Genomic DNA, 26,716 nt, shown 5'->3' on the forward strand with positions numbered 1-26,716 from the left:
GCAAACTCGGTTGCTCTCGGTAGACAGGCCTGCTCCGACCCCAGACGACCCATGGCGATGGTAGCACACAACTGGTTGTGGCTTTCACGAGGCAGGCACGCCGCGCGCTCTCGATGAGCGTTCCGCTCCGCTCGCACCATTCCGTGTTGCTGCATCGTTCCTGTCGATTTCGTTGTACGCGCGTCTCTCGACACGTATCGAAGAGCATTAGGACATCGAAGCAGCCTGGATCGCGCATTTCTCGCGTGTGGGAGTGCCCCTGCGTCGAATATAACGCGCGTGCCGTGTACGAGCTGTCAAACGGGAATCGGGACCGGCGCGTTTTCGCGCGGAATTGCACGCGGCCGAGGAAAAAGCCGTCACGTGCACACGCGGAGTGGTGTGCCGGGGTGGCTACCCCCGCGTCGCGGATTTGCATCGCGCGAAATATGAACGGCGCGTGGGACAATTCGTAACGAGTGTTGTGCGGGTGTTCTCGCGTGCGGCTGTAAATATATACACGAGTACAAACGTCACGTGGCGGCCACGATGCTCTGGAGACTCGTGATATTGCTGTTCGTCATCGCGCGGCCAGCCGAGAGTTACTTCAATCTCTTCCTCAGCTTCGCGGAGGTTCACAGGCTACTGGGTAAGACGTTTTTGTTGATCTTTGTAAGACTCGTAGGGCAATGAAGAGGCGAGAGAGTAGGAGGCCGGTATTCGTTCAGCCGTTTCGCTGGTTATTGTCCTGCTACATTAACGAAGATCCGTGTAATTCTCCGATAAAGAAGTAATCGTTATACTTGCTTTTTCTTTTGTTGCTATTTACGTTTTTGTACAGATTAATCGAATTGATTAATTGAGAGAGAAAAAAATATGTAAATTGAAATATGAAATAAATAAATTTTTCTACGACGACATTGACTTTGTTGATTTAATTCTATTGTGTATACGTTAAAGACACAATCAATTCGACAAACTTACAAGATAATTTTGAAAAAAATTGCATTCGTCTAGTGAATAATATAAACCAATTGAGATTCACAAGCACATTTTTAATATTTAGATTTAATTTATAAAAGTTTAGAGAATAAGCGAGATAAGTTCGAGCATTATTGTGAGCGACAATGAGGAAAATTTCTTTGCGATATATATGTGTTTATTGTAGTTTTCTTTGACATAACTTTAAACTTATCTCGTGGAAGATAATAGTATCTAGTGAAAGAACATAAAAAGAAAATCTTGCCACTGTCTGCGCAATTCAATATACTCCAAAGTGATATAAGAATTGATATCTAATAATGTTCAAAAGTTTTGTCGCACACAATTTACAAAGAGTCATATATTAATTTTAAAGCAGGATTGTGTATACGCGTAATAAATTGCGCAATCATGTACAAAAAATATCATATTGAGTATTATTATTTCTTAAGCGGGTAAAAAGTGGTCTTTCTATAAAGATTAACCATTCTTCAAGGTTTTAAAAATGGAAAGCAATCGATTTATAAAAACTATATTTTTAAAAATACCGTAACTTTCTAATGAAAATATAAAGGTAATCTCTTAGCCAAACAAAGAACTCTGACTTTTAAATTTGTCATACAAACATATGAATAAACATAAAACAAAATGTTTATACTTTAGACATAGTTTATTTTTCAGTGTTGAATCTGTATTATTTTTCGCTTTGCGCCGTTTTGAACATCGTTTATGTGTTTTAGCATGTCTCCCCTTTGTGCGTTATATCTTTTATAATAATTTTTATAATACAGCGAATAAAAATATGTTCCACATATTTTATAGAGAAGTAAGAAAAACACCGCATAAATGTTAATAAATTGTACGTCATATAAGGCATCTAATTTTATGGTCTGTGACACGATTCTGTCGTAGAGATAATGCAGCGTAAAAAATAAAGCTTTAAATAAACATACCCATAATACATTCGCAAAAGATATATTCAACAAGTTACACTGTCTATATCCCAATGAATTCAGAAATACATTTTAGTTGAAGTATATAATAGCATCAATTTCTTCCGAGGTTACGTGTTAATCGTATTCCTTCAACGAGAGCAAAATCTCGGACTTCATTCGTCCCTCATTTCTGTGCTGCACGGTAATAACTTCGGGTACAAAACCGGTATAATTTCAAGTATAAATCCGGTTAGGGACGACTTGAGAACAGGAAAATTGGCCGTCACGCATATCTCGTATCGAAATTCCCTTTTAAAGCGATCGTTTTCCACTTTGTGGTTATTCTCAAGCTAGCACGCGCAATTATCAGATAGGGCTGTTAACGGCGTATTATCGATAGTGATTTAATTCGAACGAGCAGTGTTGCGGCAAACAAGGTTGTTGCGATGAGGTAACTGGATACAGGGGGATCCGCGTTTTTTAAATCTCTGCGCATCTGTTACGTCGAGATATAAAATCGTCGAAAATCTATTTCAGATAAAACAATAAATACTTGGAGCACACTGTAATTAAGTATCGGACATTAAATAATTGCCCGTCAGTAGCTTATACCGCACCAAGCTCTAAATTACTCATGAATAATTGTCATCAACGTACACGCAATTGTTTCATTAACCACGCATCGTAATTGAAGCATACTGCGCATCGCAATGCATAATCAACGAATATCAATAGCGGTATGGTAGAGCGTTGAAATGTTCGCCACGATATTACGGACTCGATGTATCAGACATCCTGAATTGTTGCAAGAGAATTCGAAGCTATTCATAGCCACAAGTCATTTAACACCGACTGAAAGACGGAACACAACCTTTCACTTGTCGTCATTCTGCTTTTCCGTTACCATCTCGCTTTCACGAGAAATTGGTTTCATTTAGCAACACTAATTTTTCGCTCAATTCTTATTTTTAAAAATCCTATCGTGAATATACACAAGGCATTGATTTCAGCAAACTTGGTTATTACTTTTCAATTCATCGTAATTCTGAATATTATTTTGTACTCTGCGGCAAAATAATTATTTGAGTTAAAAAACAATGTTAAAACTGTACACATGTTGCATTTCTAAATATTATTCTGCGGAAAAATGTATTGTATCTGGAGTAAAATTACACGAAAAATCCACGGATATATTATTAACGCCGAAACATATTTTAGTCGAAACAAAAATCAGTGAGGAATTATGGTGCGCGTTCAAGTTGTACATAACAGATTTTATATAATGCGCTTTAAAATGGTACGCTTACACAAAGAATAAATGTATTCCGTTCTTCATATGTAGTAATCTTACATTGCCACCCATTGAGCGCGATAAAGCCATTTCCTCTAATCCTCTTTATCGCCACCGCACGCTTTCGTTGGATTTCATTCGTAGACCATGTTAGTCAGAAATCGTCGCTCAGCCCGACGAACTCAAATCGTCGCGTCGGAAACGAACAGGGGCCACTAGAGACGCGGCGACGCGGGCTTTCCAATATTTCCTCGATAACTTCCACGACGGAGGGTAATTCGTTTTCGGGCCGTTGGACCGCGAAAAGCATTCGCTTCGTTGCCTCTTATCGTGGGGTACGACAGGGGTACGGAATGAAGCGCGGACCCTGCGACACCTGAACCCGTTCGGGACTGCCCTCGAGGAGAAGTGCGTTCGCGCGTGGGATTGCACGTTTCGCCTCTCGATCAGCGTCTCAAGCACGTTTCGCACGCGTCAGAATCATCGACGTGTCGACTACATGCGGAAACACAATTTGAACCTCGACGTGTGCAAGCTGAGTAAACGTGACGGTTTGAGTTGTAATACACGCGTCGTATTTCGGTCGAAAGGAAACATTTAATGAATAATATAAGAATTTATATGCAATAAAAAATTTTTCAAAAAGAAACATCCTCTTTCCATTACAAAAAATGTATATAAAAATTTCGTTAGGCTAATAATAATATCTTTAAAATGCTAATTCGGAAAAAACATGTTGAGTAGAGTTATATAATCATAATATTGCCAGACAGAAAAAGAACGCTGTGATAGCAATAATGCAAAACGAGTGATTATGCGATGAGTTATATTGTTTCCACTTCAATAATTTATTACAACGCGAGAGAGGCGCGATCGTTGAACGTTTTAAATCACGCAAATGATGCGTTGTAATTAAAGATAAAGATTTATGGCTGCGCACAAAATTGCATGGTTGCAACTGGCCACACCGTTCATTGTAGCCGTGCATGCATATTAGTATCTGTCATAACAATCTCATTGACCTCATTGCAGCACAAACGTTCGGCAAACCATAATGTAATAAACTCTGCAGAATTAAATGATAGAATTATCAAGGTATCGCCATATAGTCCAATTATACAATACTGCTATGTACGTTATAGTACAGTTAAATAATTTAATAAATAATTTAAATCATCGTAAACTTCCTTAAAACAAATACTTCCATTTAAATATTAAAGGACTCTCTCTCGCAAATTATATTTCAAATGGAAATAACAAAGAAATTCAATTCAATTCTCAATTATTTCGATTGTTTAATAGTCTGTAAAATTAATTTAAAAAATTGTCATATAAATTTTATATATACAGGGTGTTTCCAAATTAAATGGCAAAACTTCGGGAGCGTGTAGAGGAGTAAAAAACTAAGAAAAAAAGTCCTATAGACATATGCTCCTTTTTGCTTTGTTTCGCAGGAAATCACGAAAAAAGAAAAAAATATATTTAATTTATTATTTTAATTATTTTATTTATAAACTTTTTAATGAAGATTTTGTTCGAAATGTGCACCTCTTGCAGCAATACAAGCATTGCATCTGTCAAACACGGCTCTTGTAGCAGCCAGGCACTGTTCTTGCGATATTCTGTTCGCTGCAGCTACGATACGATTTCTCAAATGTTGCTCTGATTGAATAGGCGAAGAATAAACTTCTTGCTTCAGAGTACCCCATGCATAGAAATCTAATGGCGTTAAGTCGGGCGAACGAGTTGCCCAATGTACTGCTCCTCCACGTCCAATCCATCGTTGTGGGAATTTTCTATCTAACCAGGTTCTAGCGACTCTGCTGTAATGAGCAGGGCATCCATCTAATTGAAACCACATTTCAGTACGTTGTTGTAATGGGATGTTTTCTAAATAGTCAGAAAATTCATTCTCCAAGAAATTTAGAAAACGGTCCCCATTTAATCTTGCAGGTAAAAAAAACGGTCCCACTAAAACGTCGTTCCAAATTCCAAGCCAGACATTAACAGAAAACTCTTGCTGAAATTTGTATTCTCTAACAGACCTGGGATTTTGATGAGCCCATAATTCCTTTGATTAATTATTCCACCTCTGGTAAATGTTGCCTCATCTGACCACATTATTTTAGATGGAAATAAAATATCATTGTGGCATGTCTGAAGGTACCAGTTACAAAAGTTCAATCTGTTCCAATGATCTTGAGGTAATAAATTTTGCACTTTTTGAATGTGGTAGGGATAGCGATTATCTCCTTTTACAGTTCGCCAAATTGTTTGTGGTGACACTCCCAATACAGCCGACGCATTCCGAACGCTGGTCTCAGGATGATTGTCAAAATGTTGTAAAATACGATTCCCTGCCTGCAAATCTCTTCGTAACGCTGCTTGAAATCGGTTGTTTTCTTGTCGAATTGAAAATGTTCCAGTCTCTCGCAATCTATTAAATGTCAACATAAACACTCTTCGGTTTGGCACTCTTCTGTTTGGAAATCGTCGTGCATATTCTCGCACCGCCTTTAAAGCATTACCGTTGCAGAAACCGTATACAAAAACCATATCAGCATATTCACTATTAGAATACGTACGCGGCATATTGCAAAAGACAAAATTCATCTACTGTTAAAGGCTTTCAAAGAGCGACTGACAAATTCATAACAGAAAGTGGAAAATGTAATCAAATATGTCGGTGCTAGATATGGCAAGAAATGTAAACATTTTTTTTCGATTTCTCTGAAACGGAGCAAAAACGAGCATATGTCTATAGGACTTTTTTTCTTAGTTTTTTACTCCTCTACACGCTCCCGAAGTTTTGCCATTTAATTTGGAAACACCCTGTATAATACCGAGAGAAATATACAATAAATCTGTTATGAAACATTTCGCGTAATGAAACGTTTCATAACAGATTTATTGTTATGCACGCACTTTTCCTGAACATTCGCTGTTACCAACGGCGGGAAAATTATCGTAATGCATTTAAATTCTTTGACGTAATCCTTGATTGCATTACATGCAAATTCGTTTCTTAGATTATTCGTAATTGAGTATGTCCAAAAGAGAAAGTTGCGCATTGCGTGAACTATAATGTATTTAAATAAAAAGAATTTTTATGTAATTTGTCAAGACAATAAAAATTAAGAGACTACGTGAGATAACATCCTAAATATTTCTATCGTATCTCTATATTTAACGAATTCGTAAATGACAGATACGTATCGAAAGTGTGCAAATAGAATGCTGTGTAATGTCGACGCTAATAGAATCAGCAAAGAAACGTCGGCGCGACGTACCGATTTAATGTAAATAGATATTAATAGACGTTCTAGCCGGGTGGAGTTGCATTCTTTGAGGTTCACGCGTGGCGATCAAATGCAATGTCTGAAACATGCATACCTATTCGATCGAGTCGACTGAAACGACTCGAAAGCGAAATACACTCTCGTCAATATATGCAGATCCGACTGACAACGTGATAAGTCATTCTACAGGCGTTTTCAATCATGGCTTCGTTGATCACGATGGGCTTCGTCGAAGTCAATGTGTTGTATGGGTACCCAATTCCTTCTACGAAACACAGCAGTAAATTTCTACGACTACATGACTACGCGAAAGCTACCTCGACCTCTCGCCCGCAGGAAACCTTGCGCGGCGCAGCGTGGCATTATAATATACGAGAGGCGTAATAAAATATTATAACGAGGTCCTTGTTAAGCAACGGTGGCGTGGGGCGCCGCGCCGTGCTTGCAGGACCGGCTCTAGTTTGTTTAGACACCGAATAATCGACAGTCACTCCTTTTCGTTTTGTTCTCGCAAGGGTCGCGTTTCTCTTTCTCTCTCTCTCTCTCTCTCTTCCCCTCCCCTCGCTCTCTCTCTTTCTTTCCTTCCTTGGTCCCTTCTCCGTTGCCTTTTTTCATACCTTCTCCTTTTTATCGCTTTCTCGTTTAGTCCCAAGTACCAAGGTAGAAGGCCAGTCCTCAGATGAACCCGCCGATACCGATTTCAAAACGGCTCTTGCCTCGCAGTCCATATGGGCCTCGAGCTTTCCAAACCCCGTGGAATAAGGCGGTTTCCAGTTTCCGTATTCCCTATAGAGTTTCCTGTTTCTTCCGCCCGTTCCTCATGATCGACCGCGGTCGAGAAATCGATCTCGATCGTGCACGTTCCAAACGGTTACCTGCGCATAATCGAGGAGGAAGAATAACCTCGGCGGTATTGAATATGAGAAGTGGCTGTCCGTTGTATAAATTCCTGGCCATAATGGCGGACGATAAATTGCGCCGCAAATGGTAAGCAGGTGGCAAAGACACGGTCTTAAAATTTGGGACTTATCTGGAAGCGGTGAGGCCCCGTACACGTCCGCTACCACTCCGTGGGATCGTATAGCGTTAACTTGGATAAGATAAGTCGGAATTTTACCGGTACCAAGTTACATTCTTCCTTCTCCGATTTCACGCTGCTCAAGGCGCGAAGTAAATTACGTTTAATCGCCGATCGATTCTCGCGATCGTGTTACTCGCCTTGTTCGTCGTCGTCGCAAGCGTTGGGAAGGATACTTTCGTTTCCACTTATTCCGTTTCAAATATCCATTATTTTACTCGGGCTCTTCGCCTTTTTTGTGCCATCCTTTTAATACATCGATCGTATTATTTTGTTGCGACGTAATTTTACTCCTTCCATTCGGATTTCCTGTTTAATAATACCGAATGTAAATTCAATTCGATATTACCGTTCTCGTCTTTCTGTTATATATCATTGCTCGGATGCAATTACTATATACATATAGCAAGAGCTAATGTAGAAAGAAGAATTAATGTAAACAATTATTTTCCAACTTTAATATTTGTATTTTTCTCAATTAATAAGATCATATCGTTCTTACGAGCTCAATTTATTTTTAATAACTCTCAACACATTATATTATACTTTGTTAAAAAATTATTTTTTAACAAAGTATTTTGTACATTGTGTGCTAGAAATATTATCTTAATTAAATTATTTATTGACATTATATATTTATTCAACTACTAAATTGTTTTTAATTTATATACAATAGTGAAATGACGCTGCAATAAAAAGATTGAATCTATCTTTAGAACATCATATTTGTGCAATTATTTAATCAAGTATTCTACTACCTCTGACTTATTCGCAACACATAAAGCAATACTATATTTGCCTATGAAATCAATAGCGCGACAAATACATTAAATATACCGATTTGAACGAGCGTCACCCGTCAGAAGGCCGTGTCAAAACACGAAAACAGCGTACACTCGGCCCGAGGCGTCTCTTCGTTCGTGTGAGTCCGGCTTGGGCTCGACCTTAGCTAGTTAGGACCTGACAGGCCCATCTTGATGTTACCCGTGGAGTAGGGCCGCTTCAAAGGCCCCGACCAGGGCCCCGTGAAAACGTTTATGCTCGTACAATGGCGTAGGGATTGGTGTGGCTGTACTCGTTGTCGATGCGTGCCTCGTGATAACGATGTGCATTAATCGAGAACGAGCCGATGGAGCCACGACAAGAGGCCGCCGGTGACCGGTAGCGATAAATATCGCGATGGTCGATGAGACTCGTTTCGGCGTTGAGAAATGCGTGGGAGCGAGAACGCAAGACTACAGATTTATAATGATCAATGCGCCTCACGAAGAGCGAAAAGGGGGACGTACAACGACGACGCGCCGGCGATGCATCTATCTATCTATGCGCGCGAATGACAGAGAGTGATGAGGTACGAGAGAGGGGCAGACAGGAAACGCGCGTGTACGATTTCAGGATGGACCGGGTCCGGGCGGATGCTGCGCCCGTGTCCGCATCAATCTTCGGCTCCTCGTTAAGATCTGCGCCTTAAGTTTTCACTTGTGTGTGCGCGCGCGCGAGCTCGTTCGCTCGTTCGGCATCTTCCAGGGTCGCGTCTGTCGCTGTATGAGTGGGACATTTACATGAGATGCCGTTGTAGGGAGAAAAAACGGAACCCCCGTGGATTTTCTTCCGAGGAGAAAAAAAGAAAGCAGGAGTGAGAGAAAGATGGAGTAACGCTGGGCAGTCTCTCGCGTTTTATTTGTTTTGGGTCGAAAGAAGAAAATCCTAGGAAAGAAAAAACAACCTAGACATGGTAGACACAATTTGCCAAGTCTCGATTCTTTGGTAATACGTGTTACTTTTCTCTCGCAAAGTCAACGGAAAATTTGAGCAGTTTGACAAGTTGGATTTTGTAAATTCCCAGAAATATATGGTGGCATTTTCCCCTACACAAAAAAAACATGAATTAAAAGTTTTAAAGTCGCCTTTGTATAATCTTACTTCTTACTGTACTGATTATTTTTAATTTGTATTTTTTTGTCTCGACCTAATTAAATGTATTAAAATTATTAAAATATTCTTTTAAGTTAAGTTTTAGAGATATTGCTGCATATTGTTGAATATACATGTAATATTGATAAGATTTGACGTTATAAAAACATATTGTATATAAATATTTATTTCTAATACCACTTGCCGAATAATTCCTAAATAAGGATTCTCGTGCAGAGAAGTACGATACAATTTGTAATTGTGTCAAGTTGTAAGCAGTATCAATCGAATCATCGTATAATGAAACTTTCGCAAAGACCTCGTTTGCTCCGAGGGTTTTCAAGACGTGGGGTAAAATGAGTGCACACCCCAGTTCTCTGCCAATGCCCTCCAGTGATAATTCTCGAGAGAGAATTTTCTTTCAAAAATACGAAAAGTCTACATTCGGCAGAATATTTATCGCAAAGCTTTGTTGATACCGACCTATTTCCTATATTTCTCGAAATGTAGAATGCTCTCTCTTTCTCCGTGATTCTTTGATCTCACATTGTTACACTGTGCAAAGTTAAAAACATGCTGGAAATAATTAAAACTGCTGCATTTTTGTACCACAGTGCTGAATATATTCGACTGTATTGTACAAATGTACTATATATGTATTATACATTACCGCGATTAAAGCTTTTTATATTTAATCCAGCGGTTCGTACAATCCTAAATTAAAAAATTAAAAGAATGCAATTATTCAATTTCATTGTTTAGCTCAAGCTGCAAAGATCCCAAATGAAATATCTATTAAAGTTTAAATTTAAAAGCATTCGCGCGATTTTATTTTTAATTAACAGTTGCAACTTATTCTTTTATCTCTGGGTTGTCTATACATATTTCGTTCATTGCTCCGTACCTCCGGCAATATCCATCAATTTCTCACTGTTATCCTCGCGGGGAATCTTTTAATCCTCATTCGCGCGCGAGACCACTACAGCCTTCATCCAAGCGAGTCCTGAGTGACAGGATCTTAACGAGCATCTGCTCCTCGAAGATGAGTCGCCGTCTCTCATGGTCCTCTGTGGAAAACACTCGAAAGATTCAGTAGATATATGGCCCTTCTTAAGTTCAATATACGTGATTTTAACATTTTGCTCCATCGTCCTCTCGAACGTATCCGTCCTTTTGCGCATTCGGTCCGGTACTAACCTCACAATCCCGTCCGAAGAAAATATTTTTCTAACGTCTATTCCACGGATCATCGGCCCTTATAGAGGGTGACTCGGCAAGTAAGAATGCGAATCTGCTTTCTCGTACCCACAAACAGTTTTTGACAAATGGGGTCCCTAAGCGATAGCCGCTGTCATTCAGGATGGTGAAAAAAAAAAATTTCATAAAATGTTTATTTTGTAGGAAAAGGAATGATATTTCTCATCCGAAGTGACAAGCCTAGTTCGAAATATGCCGTAGTACAAACATCGCACGATCTCACAGTTCACGTTTATTCTTATCCGAATATTGCATCTTGATGTTCGCTTTAATAACAACCATGTCTGTAAGAGGATTATAATTTAGCGCAGACTGTTATCGAGTCTTGAAGTATATTTCGGTATTAACGTTTTTTTTCCTTCATCGAAATTGCGTTGTGTCGAGCAATTCTTCAGATGACTTATCGGCGCAATAAAAATAGAACTTGTCGAGCAGTTCGTGCACTACGAGGGTTTTGCATTTCGAGTGTCCTGTCGTGTTCCATGTCATCTTCATGACAGCAGACGAAATTTGAAACGTGTTCGCCGAGTCTTATCGGACCATCGGCGCCAGGAAGAGAAACACGCTGGTAGGTAACTTTAAAATTTCGGAGCCTGTGGTCCAGAGATGCCATCACATTTGGCGTCCACTCTGGGATTTCTTTTGGATCCTATAGAGAGGGATAGACCGTACGCTTTTTACGTCATGTTCTCTCTCTCTCTCTCTCTCTCTCTCTCTCTCTCTCTCCCTCTCGCTTTCTCTTTCCTGTTTTTTTTTCTTTTTAGGACCCATGTAGGAATTGTCCCCTTACAGACTGCAGTGATAAATCGCGCTTGACAATCGCTCTATGCTGCCAGTGGAGAATCCTTCGGGAAGATTGATTCCTCTAGAGACGTCGCGAAGGGACATGTTCGCGAAACACGTGTATCTTTAGGTCAGTTTTTTTACAACTGTCAAAAAAGCTCGTTTCTGGCGCAAATTACGAAAAAAAATGGAACGTGTTTTAGAAAGTAACTATATATATGTATATTAATTAACATCTTCGACTTACACAATTTAAAAATAATATTTAATATATATTATATATATCTCTCTCTCTCTCTCTCTCTCTCAATATTATGTAAAGAAATATAGAAGTGATTATACTCGCTGATTGTAGACATTAATTTACATTTTAATCCTCAACTTTTTTTGTATATAAACATAATATATACCTCCTGCACATTCATCCACATTAAATTCGTGAGGTAATAAAATCGTATCGAAAGAAAAAAGGTCTTAAAGAAAAACGTTCGCTATATGCAATCAGGAAATGAATCAGAATAATTGTGCAACGTGATGCGGCCGACAACTCGAAGGATTAAATCCGAAGAAAGCCGTTTGAAACGGATCTAAAAGGATCACGCGGATCGTTCCTTCGACTCGACGTCCTCGCGGGCTTGGCCTTAACGAGTTTCTTCGATCTCGTGTTGCACACGAACGTGCTACGAAAGGGGGAGAGAGAGAGAGAGAGAGAGAGAGAGAGAGACATACTCGATCCGGCTGTCTTGATAAATCCAGTTGTCGTAATCCTCTTCATGTCCAAGTCCTGATTGCCAGCTAGTGCTGCCATATGTCGTAGTACCGACGACATCTCAATCAGCCCACCCATCTGTCAACCCCTGTTTAGTCGCATCAACGATCGTGGCTGGTGTCCGATATAACGACGTGTACTGATGCAGTCGCATCTCGAGCAATCACGAGGGTGCCCGCCTCGCGAACAATATTATTTTAGGTTCCGATGTGCCAGAATTGCATCCTGGCCCGGCGACGTTTGCTTGGTTTCTGCTTCGCTACTATTCTCTCCCCTCGACAAATAAACCTAAACCGCGGTCGTTATGCATGATGCATCGTTCGCAGGATCCATGCGGAGTTTATTCCACGCCGCGACGCGCTTTGTTCGGGAATACTTGCCACTTCTGAATGTAACCACAGTGCACAGTAAGAATGGACTCCTGATCATAATGGATGACTCGCGGTTTGATGATGAATAACGTTTACAGAATGTGTATATATTGCCTAAAATATATACTAGCAGTACCTCCGTACTTTTGCCATATTTTATGTACACGTAAAAGAAATAAACCGTTACAAAAGTATTATCAACAGGGTTTTTCCTAGAGATATTAATCTTTCACCGACAACTGGACTATTTTAAGGCACCGTGATATTTTGATAAATAAATTTAAATCTACAAAAAAAAAATACATAAATAAAATCTGATTTTTATAATGATAGAAACTTATTATTAAAGTTTTGACAAATATACCAGAATTCTTTTAAATTTTTATATAATTCGAGACAATAAAAAATTTATTCTGTTTCTCGAAGATCCCTATTGTGGTGGAGAGTTAAAATTTATGTCGTCTGCGGAGGATTAAATTTCTTTCGTGATCACTAAAAATAGTCTCATAAAAGTAGAAATATAAACAAGTTTGATGACGAAGTATTCATGCAGCCTTCCATTTTTTCACACAACCTTATAAATCCGTCAATGTATTACAATCAACGAACCAGATTTTAAAGTAAAGAAATACATCTGTCGAACGACTTTTCCTTAATTCTTCCGGAGATCGTAAGCAATGTTGTGAGGTCCATTGAAACGACATCCTAGCTATGGTTCCCCCTACATTTTCCTCTGTCTGCATCTTATATATCTTTGCTCCTCTTTAATGTTATTTCGGAGTGACTTATAACTGATGTCGTGCGAAGTTACGCCTTCCTGGATTTAACCTATGGCCCGAAGAGAAGAGCTCAGGGAGTAAGAGAAAGCAGATGGAGGAGACAGCAGGGAGTAGGCTAAAAGACAGAGGAGGACTCGACGTTGGTCGAGGAGGTAGGGAAGGCAGCAGGAGAGAGTGTACAAACGACGCTCAGGACTTGTCCAGGACTTATGGGTTATTCAGGAGACCCCTGTCGGCACAGAGGGAGGGAGGCCGTTCAATATATGCTAAGCAGTCAGCCTCCTGCATTATATATATGCACTCGGCTTGCACGTGGATGAGGGAGTCGCGATATGTGGCCATGAATGCGTGCGCCAGGTACGCGGGATGTCTCAGAATTTACATATTTTCTAAAAAAAAGATAAACACGGAGATGATTATTTTAATATTAAAGCATCAATAATCACACGCAGATATACGTATATAAAACTCGATATAAATAGATATACAATTTTTTTTATCAATGTTACCAATTTATATAATCAGATAATAAATTGGTCTTAATCAAAATTTGATTGACTCGAATGTTAAGATGCTTACTGTTGAAAATCGTCATATTAATGAGGAAATTTATTTTAAGCTCGGATAAAGGATCCGTAATCAGGAGAAAGGGCGTGGCATCTGAGTCACCCTGTGTACAGACGCCCACGTCGTTTGCTCGCGATGGCGAAAGTGAAAAATATCTCGCGTAGCGGCAGCAGCAACACGTACGCGCGTGCCTGTGTACGTGAAATTGCGTGTACACATGCGGCGTACGTGTACGCATACAGAGGCGAGCGCGTTATTAGATCTCTCGAGGCAGCGAGCCGAGATATCGGCGGGTATATGCCAGCTGGTGCTGATCTGGTCGTTAACCTCGCTCGCGGATCATTTTTGGAGCACGTTAACACCGGACTTTCCTCAGAAAACTTCGGTCTTTACGCGCGGGGTGGAATTTGTCGTAAATCACGGCGAGCTTTTGCGAGATCGTTGCACGCTGAATATACGTCTGCAGCGACTTCGTGTTCAGATTCGGAATATCGGGATTTATCACCCTATCCATCACGATGCGCGTGATGCAATTGCGAATCACCCCTGTGCGAAACAGAATCGACGTCGCAAATAAAATAGACATTCCTGTAAATGTGAAATGGTACTTCAATCTATTACAAAGTAAAAAAAACAAAGACAGATACATTTCAAAAAACGACATAATAATTCTTTCTGACAGTCTCGCCTTTCTCATTTTCCTTTCTTCTTTTTAGTCCGTTATCTCTTGTCAGAGATGTGATGACCTCTTCTGCATATGTCTACTGATAAATGAGATAGTTTTCAATGCCGGATCTGAACTGTCATAGCAGAAGAAATTATCATGGCAAAGATACTCGATGATTTACCATTGTTTTCTGAGAGGTGATGATTAAATAAAATTTGATGTGCATTCTGGGTGGATTTAAATCTGGATTTTTGGCACACACAGCAGCCATGCAACTCTTAACGCCACGATCGTTGTCTTTCTTATAATAAGAGAGAAATAAAATTTCCTTTAATAAGAGAGAAATAAAAATTTCTTTCTTATTATATGACCTGCATTATTCATAGTCGAGTATTATATTTAAGACTATTTTAAATATAGCCTTAAGATATCATAAACCAATCGGAGAGCTGCACACATATTAACATCCTAAAATATTATTTTTAAGATGGTTTTAAAATAAGAACTGACTACGAATACTGGCCTATAAGTAAATTCTTTTATAATCTCGTTACATTCGATAATAGATCCATTCGAGATCTCAATATTCTATCCATGGCATCCTATCGTTCACGCTATTGACGTACGAGACGCGACGGCATGAAACGGGAATCGATTGAAAATCGTACGGACTGCATTGTGAGTAGGCGTCGCGTGAATCCAATATTTCCTGTTCCTCCGACCTGCTCCACCATCTGCATTTCCCTCTCTTTCATTCTCCTTCTTTCTCTTCCAATATTTCGCCTGTCTGCCTCGGGTCTCCGCTTTTAAAAACCTCACCACGGGAGGATCTCGTTATACTCATACCGGATTTCATATTCGGAAGGTGTTGGGTTTCTGACCCAGAACCTCTCCCTCTCGGTCCCCGCCGGTGGCAGACCCCGTTGAAGGCAATTCTACATGGGCCTGGCACTTCAAGATTCGGTCTTTTATTCGACCAGTCTCGGAGCTGCACCCGTCAACTTTATTCAATACCATACTTTGACAGCGGAGGACACGTCACACCGCAAAATTTCGCGGTTGGTTTCGCACCTTTGCACTATGCACGCATTCGCTCGTTTTATTTGTTCAGCATTCATTTTTATTTTATGTATCAAAAATTCTACTTAAGAAATAACGAACATATAATATTTCTTTGAATATTTTTAAATAGAATTTTATTAATATATGTATATCTTGTGTTGTAAAAAAAACAAATTCTAAATTAGTTTAGGAAATTAGTTTAGGAAATCTCATAAAATTATTTAAAAAATCGTTACGTATTGTTCTCTTTAATTCTTAATAGATTTATGTTGATTTACATGTGTGTGGTTAATATATACAAATATTTAAAGAGATAAATGGATCAATTGTAATCCCTCATATTTAATTTAATTTAATTTTATTACATATTAAGGCAAACTCTTATTAAACTATTATTTTATTTTTTGTAGATTCTTTTTGATCTCTTCGCGAATTCCTTCAAAGACATGGTTACCTCTTCTAATAATACCTCACTGTCTTAAACGTCTTATTCTCACCCCTATAAGTATCCGCTCTATTATTCGACCTCTATTCGTCAACGTAGCTCAATGCCGTATTTTGACAGTGCAGAATACCGTGGCGTGTGAAATTTCTCCGGCTGCGCTCGTATTTGGCAGTATTTTTCTGTTATACATCTATTCGGTCCTTTCAAGGGAAGTAAAAAGTACCTGCTTCTTTAGAATTATTGCGTCTCCACAGACAGTAGTTGAGCGAACTGGAGACTGTACCATAACGATAGCTTCCTTTAAATAGTTTGAAATATTCATGATATCGTACTTCCATGAGTTCTGCAATAAACTTTTTATTTATCTGTCCTACTTTTTTCTTGCTTTTATTATTTTAATCTGTAATACACAACAAATAAGAGGTACAGTCTAAAAGATGAATCTTAGGTGCTCAAATATTTCCAAGTGAATACATCGTTTATTATTGTTAATCTATAATTTACGAGTTCTTTTTATACGACTGTGCGCTCAAGGAAGTGTCTTAAATGTCTTTACTAATTGAAATAGATGTAATCTGATAAACACAGCTTTACACACTCCTAATGCGCGACTTATCTTAATTTTATTTAATTCAAAATAAGATTTTGGAGTCGTTTTTGCTTTTATTAAGCTTATAATTTTATCAAATTAATTATTTATTAAGGAGGTTCTCCAGTCACTTGACATAATATAGGAACTTGATCAAATTTTGAGAATAAATTTGTTATAAAAATAGAGGTATTCCTGAATTTTTTCAAATTTTTTGACCATCTGAATTAAAAGTTATTTCAATAAAAAATAATATTTTTTAAATTTGTACCCCAATAAAAATATATGAAAATGTATTACAAAATAATGATAAAAATCTCAATTTTTTTATATAACTATATGATTTAAAAATATTTATGTAAAGTTATATTGGAATGCAGACATTAATTGTTCAGTAAATAAACAAAATATTTATTTGTTATAAACTAATTGGTGAATCTCAATGAAACTTTGCATAAGTCATGTTTAGTACTTAATATATTTATGTAAAAAATATTTACATTTTTGTTATTATTTAAAAAAATTTTTGTTTATAACAATAAAACTAATAACAAATAAAATAAATAATCTATAAAAATGTGTTGCTCAATGAAAACAGAATGTTATGAATACAACTTTCACATGTATGTAGTTTGTTTAAAGCGTAAATATTAATATATGCGTTTTATGAGAAACTGGAGAACCTCCTTAAATACGATTTAAAAAAAGAGATCCTATTTTCATTAAATACTAAATAATTTTCAATTTCAATAAACGTTTTACAAAATACTTTCTTCTTTTAACGATGTGCTATTTCCTTTTACCTGTTAGTAAAAAAATTATGTATTATGTTACAAAGATTCAGTCGCGCCTTCCTATAAAATACACCACAGGAATCTTAGATCTTTATCTGCGCACGAAGAGAACGGCCAAATTCAACAGTGGTCCAAAAATTCTTTCTGCTTCTTATCTACCATCATGGCTTGTAAAAGTGGCAATAATTCCGTATTAGATTCAACAGATACGATCGGTAGTTGGTGGATGGTGGACAGGATGGTAGGTGCGAGTTGTGTGAAAAAAGGTGCCTATAGTTCCGTACAATCCCTTATGACAATTGTGCCTAGCAGCAGTTGCAAGGGTCGACGCCTTTACTGAAAGGGCTTCTTCCCTCTTTGAACCTCTCCCTATTCTTCTCACCAGCTCGCACGTCCCTTTCGTCACTTTCTGGCTCTCGCGCTCGCGCGGTAGACATAGCAGGCATCAAAGAATCTTTGATACCCGACGACCTGCTTCCACCCGCTTACAAGTTCCCGTATAATTGCACGGGAAGAGTGCCGAAGAGATTGGTGCCACCCTTCTTGACGACTAGATAAGAGGCGGAGGCAAACCGCGGTAACGAGGTCATACTTGGAGCGTCGTCAACAACGAAGGAAAGAGATGATGACGAGATGAAGTTATCTTTGATGCCGGAAGGATTATACTTTACCTTCCAACGCGCGGGAATGGAGTGGACTGCGTCGGATTAACGATTATGAAAGACCCTACGGGGAATATACGCTCGAATTGGATTATCCAGCAGAAACGTACCGATGCGTAATTAATTATTATCCGTTAGACTTTTATTGTGAATTGAATCGTATATTCATCAAAGCAGCGAAGTTCTGAAAGAAAGTAACAACGAATACCTCATGGTTGTTTGCTTAATACTATATTGGTCAATATTCGCCATTCAAAGGCATTATGTAAGCGCACCTGCCGTTGGTGCCTCTTGTTGATTTTGTTTATGTCACTTTTGATATTCTTGAGAGAAATCGGTTTTTAGGCAGGTAGTCCAACAGACTCATATGGATTTTTCAGAACTATAAGAATATATAACTATTTTTGAAAGGACACTCGCAGGGTCGTTTTTCATATTTTTTACGATCGCCACAACCGGGACCTGAGAGGAACCTGGTCGCAAAAACGACCGGTACCGAGGTCGTAGGTATACGATATCTGATGCAGAAAACCGGTAAAGGCTGCAGGACTACAGAAAGAGCGAAGCAGGGAGATGCCGAACGAGCCAGGTAAACCGAAGGCAAAGACACGACCGTGGGGGCAGTGCGGCACATTGTCTTCGGGTGACTTAAAAATCCAACTCGTGCCTCGTTAAGCACGCTATCAGATACAACCGCAAAGGATAGACCCTCGCTGAGGGAAAACACGACGTGTGCCCATGTCCCGGTCCCTTCCACGGCAGATTCTCCTTCTTTACTCCCCGATACTCCTTCGCCATTTCGCCCACGTAACCTTGCAGCTCCCGCACGCCAACCTTCTCTTCGGTTGAGTCGTCCGGTAGCATAATATGTTAAGCGTGGGTCCGATGAGATGGGCGAAAATTTAGCGAAGCGAATGCGCATCACGCGGCAATTTGTTGTTCCGTTCGTATACTATCTACGCTTTGTATCCCTGCAAGTATTCATTATTTATGTGTTTAAAGATAATTTAGGCAAACAAGTTTTCTGTCTTTCAAATAACCTAATATGTTTAATAATCTAAATCTTTCACAAATAACTTAATATGTTAAAGTATTGTATTATATTATTTTATATAATTATATTAATTTCTAAATAAACTATTGATAGCGTGCCAGCATATTCCAAGAAAAATTGTATGTATGTTTACAAAACCTATCTTTCTTGTTTCATTTAATGCGATTTTGATTCACTTTCAAAAAGTCATACAGACACAACAAATTTGTTATTCAAATTTAAAATTCTATTTTTATCTTTCTATTTTATTTTAAAACGTTCGTACTCTTTTTATTATAAATATTAATTGAAATTCTGCTGTTGATAGGGAAATAATTTCTTTAGCACTTTATATAGTTTCATTTTTAAATTTATTTATCACGTTTTCGTGACACTTGAAACATACGAGTAGGCATTTTTAATACTGAAGTCACACGATACACAGTACTCTCGCAGATTTGTGGGACAACCGCACGCTATGTTAATTGTAATATGAGTGGAACCGAATGAGTCATCCACTCATAATCTGTATCAGATAATTTTTTATGTATGAGAGATAAAACCTACAAACAAATAAACATTCTTTTCTTTTTAACGCAATAAGTCACGCTATATATAAAAAAAGGTTTGCATGCTCAATTTCTTTATATAGATTTTTTGTTAAATGAAAGATAAATTTATGTATTTCAGGATTGGATGGAGAATTATTTTACGTCAGGGAAGGGACTGTAAATGAGTACGCTATGAAATTCGTCGTTCCAGTACCAGCGTTAATTCAGAAGCTCCACTTCACATGGGAAAATCTCGCTGGTAGACCGGTAAGTTAATGTAATGAAATAATATGGACATTAATATTTCAAAGCTGTCGTATAATATTGTACAGACTGTGCCGTAAAAAGACGTCAGTAATAAAGATATAGCAAAAAGTTTAAATGAAGATATAACTATGCAATTGTTGAGCAGTATATTGTAAGTCTGATATTTTAATTTGCATTAATTGTACCGTATAACTCTCTCTCACACACACACACATACACATAAAGTTAGTTTAGCTTTAAAACGAGTTAATTATAAAATATTTAGAGCAGAAGGTATTTCTGACTTTCGTTAAGATCTCAGTTAGCGCGTTACGCAAGAACAAGTGCAAAAGGATTTGAAGGAATAGAATTTAAAGCAAGCAGATAACGTGGTAGTCGAGGACAAGAATTATCCATGCGCAAGATATTTACGTGCACAATTCTCGGCGAGTGCTTCTATGTGTCTCTTATTTACGTTCCTCTGACTTTTCTACCATTCCTCCTGCATCTCTTTGCGCTTCTTCGCCGGGATTAAAGTCGCCCGCGGCTGAGAAATGCTGAAATTGCTCGTTAACGTAGGAATTCGCGTCACCGCACGTAAGACACTTCAGAAACGGATCTCATCCAACGAACCTCAGCGTTTTTCAGGGTTCAGCGATCACACCGTCCAGCCATTCGAGACTTTTAGCCGATCTTTATTCGCGGTTCTTTCGTGTCTTTATAGCGCGTACTTATCGAAATTATCGAGGCATATCGTACTTTTTACAGTTTTTCAAGTTCTCAGCGCATCGCAATGGCGTAGAATTTTCAGTTGAAGAACAAATAAAATGTGCAATGTTCAATCGTAGCGAAGTGCGATAAAAATTATGTGATGTATTCATTTATCAGGAAATAATTAATCAGATTCCTTTTCGTGTTCTAAAAGCCTATATTTTCTTTTCGTCTTGCATCAATATTTCTCTCTTTTATTTTCATCGTATTTGTTAATACTAAGAATCTACCTATAGACTTCTACTTTTTGTTTTGAATAAATAATACATTCTGAATAAATAATGGGTATCCTACCGTGCGAATTAATTTTATGTTATTCTTAATATAACGACGCGGCGGACGCGGTGTGATAGTTATGATGGTGAGAATCGCGCAGCTGCATATTCGTGCGGGATATAAAATCGAAACCAGACTGTCTCTCTTTCTCGTTCATGAGTCATCGACGAAACTACGCAAACCACTTCTGCCCGCTGCTCGTCGACATCCGTGGTACATTGACAAAGTGGCGGCGAAAAGTGGGTAGAATGCGGCGGGGTGTCCGATTGACTCGTCGACGATGCGCGGAAAAAAAGGACGGATCCAGGAGCGGGACAAAGTGGTCCATCCACTTCTTCCAGTTGTCTCGGCATATAGCAGACAACTGGAAGGGGGACTAAAGAAGGAGATGAGGAAGACTGACGAGCGACGCAAAGACATCCGTCACCTCCGTGGTAAAACCGAGTGGCTTGAATGGTACTTAAACCAGCGCCTGTCCATCAAACCTGCGGGAATTGTGTCTCGATAAAGCGGTTTCCGGACGCGTCGCAGTACACGTCGAATTATCAGGGGAATCCTCCTGGCGGCTTTGCGCGCCAGGCAGCGCATTCAATTTCGATCAGACGTTTGCGTGGGTATTTGTATAGCGCGGGTAGCAATTTTCCTTCCCTCGCGCATCACGCAACGTCGTTCGTATTGAGAATGAAGCATATGGCGGATTTGAAAATTAACGAGAGACTGCAGAAGCTGCATTGTGTGAGTCGTACGCGGTATATGGGAATTTTTCCAAAGCTGTATGAAAATTGACGTCCTTTGCAAAAGTACAATGGCCTAAGCGCGCAAGGATATTTTTTTTAAATGTCCTACTCATCACAATGTTGTTGTCGTACCATCTGTCATAAATAATTACATAGTATTTGCTGCTAAAGAAAGTGCAGGTGATCAAGTACATTTATGTTTTAATTGCTGTAATTATAGTTATATATATTTCTTTTCCTATTTTCTCAATTATTGTTAAACAAAGAAATAATTATTCCTTTATCTTCCGTCTGTTATTGTCCGTATATTATTGTCTACATTTTATATTTTAACAAAGTTACGGATTAAAATATATTAAGAATCGGGATATTACGAAAAAAATCTCATTTCTCGGCCATTTAAATTCTTAACTGGAAATCCGCTAGTCCATTTAAAAGAAACTACCTGGCTGGCCACATAGTGCGGCAGCCACGGTCTTCGTGGCCGTAAAAGACCGCAGGAGAGCGTTAGATAGCAGTAGCGACAAGCCGGCAAGTTGACGAGGTACTCTCCTCGTGGCCAGCCGAGAACCGATCATCACTGCGAGCCAGTAATCAGCTGCGAGCTGCTTCTGCATCGCCTAGCCTCGCTTCCTTCCACCGGCTTTACCACCCCTTACCCTCCCCGTTTTCTTTCCACTCTTGTTCTCGCAAATCCTCTGGACTCGCTTTGCTCTCGCTGAGCACAAATTGTCTTCCGAGAATGGTACGCTCGAGATTATAGTTCAACGTTCTTGAGATTATGACGGAGCGGTAGCCAGCCAAACCTCACGCTCTTCAACATTGTTCCGTCTGTTTTGCGTATTTTTTGTGAATTACAGTTCAGATTCGTACTTATTGAACGCTTTTATATGCGCTCCTTTTTTCAAACCTTTCGTCACTTCTACATTACAATTGCATTTATTCATTGATTACCTAAGCTTTGATTTGTTGGTACAGTCTTTTTATAACAATTTTTTTGCAGAGAGAATCGGACAGTAATAAGATAAAAGTGGAATTCTTGATGCTTTCAGTTGCCGTATACGATGTTCGTGGATATCAGCAATCCTACAGCGCTGAGTAGTTCCTTAAATATTTCCCACATCGGCGAGATACCGGTCGGTGGTTTACAAACATGGGCTTTATCGTTGCACTGCGGGCCCTACAATGTAGAGGTCGACCTCAGTCTCCGAATAAACGTCTCGGTATCAAGAAAGAATATGACCAGCTTGGAGTTCAAGCGGAAAAAAATTTGTATGAACTTGAAAGAGACTCCCACTGAGCCTGAAGAGGTCCTAGTCGCTGCTCCTGACTCCACTTCCGGCGGTCAGATTTTCTACGTGGCAATTGGTTGCGCGTGTGCGTTCATGGCGGCTATTTTCGTTTTAATTATTATCTACTATGTGCGTGATAAGAAGACTAGAAGACATCGAGATCCTCTACAGTGAGTAAAACATACCGTTAAAGAGAACCGAATTATTAAATATGTATAAAAAATTTATGAATTACAGAGAATCCAGAGGACTCAGTTCAGCGTGTAGTATGGAAAGAGGCACCGGAGTGGGACCTGCGCAAACTTTTTTGTCACCAGAAACACCTCCGCCTATCTCTGCTGCGTCAGGATCATGTTATAGAAGACTGGATGATCGACCTAACAGAGAACTTCATGAAAGAATCAAAGAAATCACCGTACAAAGGTGATTATTATTTAAATCGACAATTAATTAAATTAAATTGAGAAGAAATATCACGAATATCAAATAGTATTTTTTACAAAAATCTGATTGAATGAGTATTAATTTTAGAAATAGATTAATTATTTGTTTATCACAATAAGTGTCATAAAAATAAACATTTTGAGTTATAAATAATATCGCAAAAATAGAAAAATTATAAAATTGAGTGAAATATTAATCTTCTTTGTATTACAGATGCAGGGTGCGTCTGATTAGCATTGAATTGGAGGGAACGTTCGGGCGTGTGTATAGAGGCAGTTATCATGAAGAAGGCGCTTTATCTCCGAAGGACGTACTGGTGAAAACTGCTGCCGAGCACGCATCTCAAGTGCAAGTAGGTTAATTTGAAATAATAAAGAGTATCTAATGAGATACTCTTGAGAATAATTAATCAATATAAATAATAATAAAGAATAAAATATGTTATAACTATATATTTTATTCATATTATCTTCTTAAAAAATAGATATCTTATTTTTTTTTTTTTAATTGAAAGAGACACAATTCTCTGTCTTAAAATGTGACTAAGATGACGTTCAATTTTTTTGTTTCGAAAAGGTTGCTCTTCTGTTACGAGAAGGTTTAGTTTTGTATGGACTTAGTCATCCAGCATTACTTCCGGTCCTCGGTGTGTCCATTGAGGACAGAAGTGCGCCTTTTCTGCTGTACCCACACACAGGTTACAAAAATATGAAAAGATTTCTATTGAGGTGCAAGTTCAGTAACGAAGGGCCTCCGAGAGCTCTTACAACGCAGGAAGTTGTCGAAATGGCACTCCAGGCTGCTAAAGGTGTACAATACCTTCACAGAAAGAGACTCGTTCATAGAGACTTGGCTGCCAGAAATTGCGTGTAAGTAAGAATGATAAATAATTATAAGTCTTTCCAAGACTATCATTAAAGAATCACTAAAAATATTCTACATTATTCGACTAAATATATTTTGCATTACTTTCTTGATAATTAAATCCTTCAGTGTTCGTACAGTGTTTTTATTGCTAGATATATCGCTTTCAATGTAGCTTGGCTGGGTTTTCCACAGCAGGTTTTATATTGCCATACAAAGCTGCAGTCGTTACGTCTCGTTACCGAATTAATTGCGCGTAGATTTAATAATCAGTGTGTTACCGTAAGGCTTTAATTGCTAGTATCTGTCTGATTTCCATTTAGGGCAACTTATAACGATGTGGTAATGAAATTGCGTGGTCTTTCTCCAACGATCATCGTCTCAAGTTCACTGATTTTCATATTTCAGGGTGGACGATGACTTGAGAGTGCAGATCACGGATAATGCCTTGGCTAGAGATCTGTTTCCACAGGATTATCACTGCCTCGGCGATAACGAAAATCGCCCTATCAAATGGCTAGCAATAGAAAGTTTACATAATAAGACTTTTACTACAGCCTCTGACGTGGTGAGTAACATATACGAGTTAATACAAAAAAATACTATAGAAAAATAAATATTAAACCTTTTAATTTATTTGCTTTAAATTATCATTTAAAAAATATTGTTATTTTTTGATGAATTAAAATTTTAATTGAGATCTTTATTCCACATTCACGATTTATATTGCGATAAGGATCATACTAAAATGATGTATGACACGCAAATGAGAGATAAATGTTATATTGACATTTTTATCGTATTATTTTCTCTAATTTTAGTGGGCATTCGGCGTTTTTTTGTGGGAGCTAACGACGTTGGCGCAACAGCCTTATGGAGAAGTAGATCCATTTGAAATGGCATCCTATCTTCGAGAGGGATACAGGTTGGCGCAACCAATAAACTGTCCGGACGAGTTGTTCGCAGTGATGGCATATTGTTGGGCGATGTCAGCAGAAGAGAGGCCAACATTCAGTCAATTACTTATTTGTTTACAAGATTTTCACACTCAGTTAACGCGATATGTTTAATTGAGTGTGTTCACTGGCTGTAAAATAAGACTAAACTTTGCTATTAAGGTTGCTATTTCTCCATTGAATTTTTAAACATATCGAAATCTTTATTCAAAGGAATCCTACTGAGACTTTAGTATACAAACGTGTATGTATATATATCACTCTAGTACTTAGGTTCTCGTATAATTTAAGCGATTTATAGCAGTCATGTATAGACATAGTAGATTCTAATTTAATATATATGCACATATATATATATACTATATATATATGCTATATATATATATATATCAGGGTTGGTAAAAGATAATGTTCTTTTTCTTTAAAAAAATATTGTGTTTTTTTAAACATGCTTTAATGCTTCATACATGCTTTAAACAGTATTATAAAAAATCATGTTTAAAACATGTTTAAAACATGATTTTTATCAATTCTAATATATATACCTATGTATATACACACACATTACTTTTTTTTAAAACTGTGCAATTAAGTAAATCGCTTAAAGAGTAACTGTCGGTCAAAATCAAATTTATAATAAAATTTTACTGTTATGTTGATTTTCATACAAAGAGATTCTAAAATTTTAATCATACACAAATGTATATATATTTCTAATAGTTATTTAGGAATATATGTATATTTCTAATTTCTAACATGTTAAGATGTCTTGTATAGTAAATAAGTACATGTAGAAATCGCGTGAATTATTCATATTGTAAAAGTTAAGACTGAACTCCCACTGTTGCGCCACGTGTTAGGCCGCTCGTTCGACCTGTGTCACCCGCGATAACCAAAACCAGTGAACGTACGTCATCGTGCACTGCCATTTTCGGAAACCTGTACTGCCGATGGTGAAACGGCGAATCTAAGCCATGTGATATGCGCTTTGCTTGCCTACATAAATGTATTTCGACTGTGCCAATACCTTCTCTCCTGTTTTCTCTTTTGTATTTTTGTACATAATGTATTTTTGCGTCGAGTGCATACGCGTTATCAATGAGTATACGAATCGCGCCTAAACGAAAGAATCCCTTGTACATAATTAACGCAGTTAGCGCGCGAGACTATAATTGTACAGACAGGCGTTAGCGTCGTGAGCCCAATAAATTTCTATCTATACGATACAGAATGACAGCGTCGTTACTTTTGTCTACGTCCACCCTCTCACTGATCCATCACTACAAAAACAGCCGTAAATGTCACTCTTTCTAGAATAAAGCAT

At 38.2% G+C, this 26,716-nt stretch overlaps 1 protein-coding gene across 1 annotated transcript; it reads left to right on the forward strand.

Moving 5' to 3' along the window:
• Positions 1–85: 85 nt before the first annotated feature.
• dnt (tyrosine-protein kinase Dnt) lies at positions 86–25,527 on the forward strand. Its single transcript, XM_018447766.1, has 8 exons — positions 86–628; positions 19,946–20,073; positions 22,889–23,298; positions 23,366–23,551; positions 23,786–23,924; positions 24,149–24,441; positions 24,845–25,004; positions 25,258–25,527. The coding sequence occupies exons 1-8, from the start codon at positions 529–531 to the stop codon at positions 25,504–25,506; spliced, it is 1,665 nt and encodes a 554-aa protein (XP_018303268.1). The 5' UTR covers positions 86–528; the 3' UTR covers positions 25,507–25,527.
• Positions 25,528–26,716: the final 1,189 nt, after the last annotated feature.

This window comes from Mycetomoellerius zeteki, unplaced genomic scaffold, assembly GCF_001594055.1.
Source record: "Mycetomoellerius zeteki isolate Tzet28-1 unplaced genomic scaffold, Tzet1.0 scaffold211, whole genome shotgun sequence".
NCBI lineage: Eukaryota > Metazoa > Arthropoda > Insecta > Hymenoptera > Formicidae > Mycetomoellerius > Mycetomoellerius zeteki.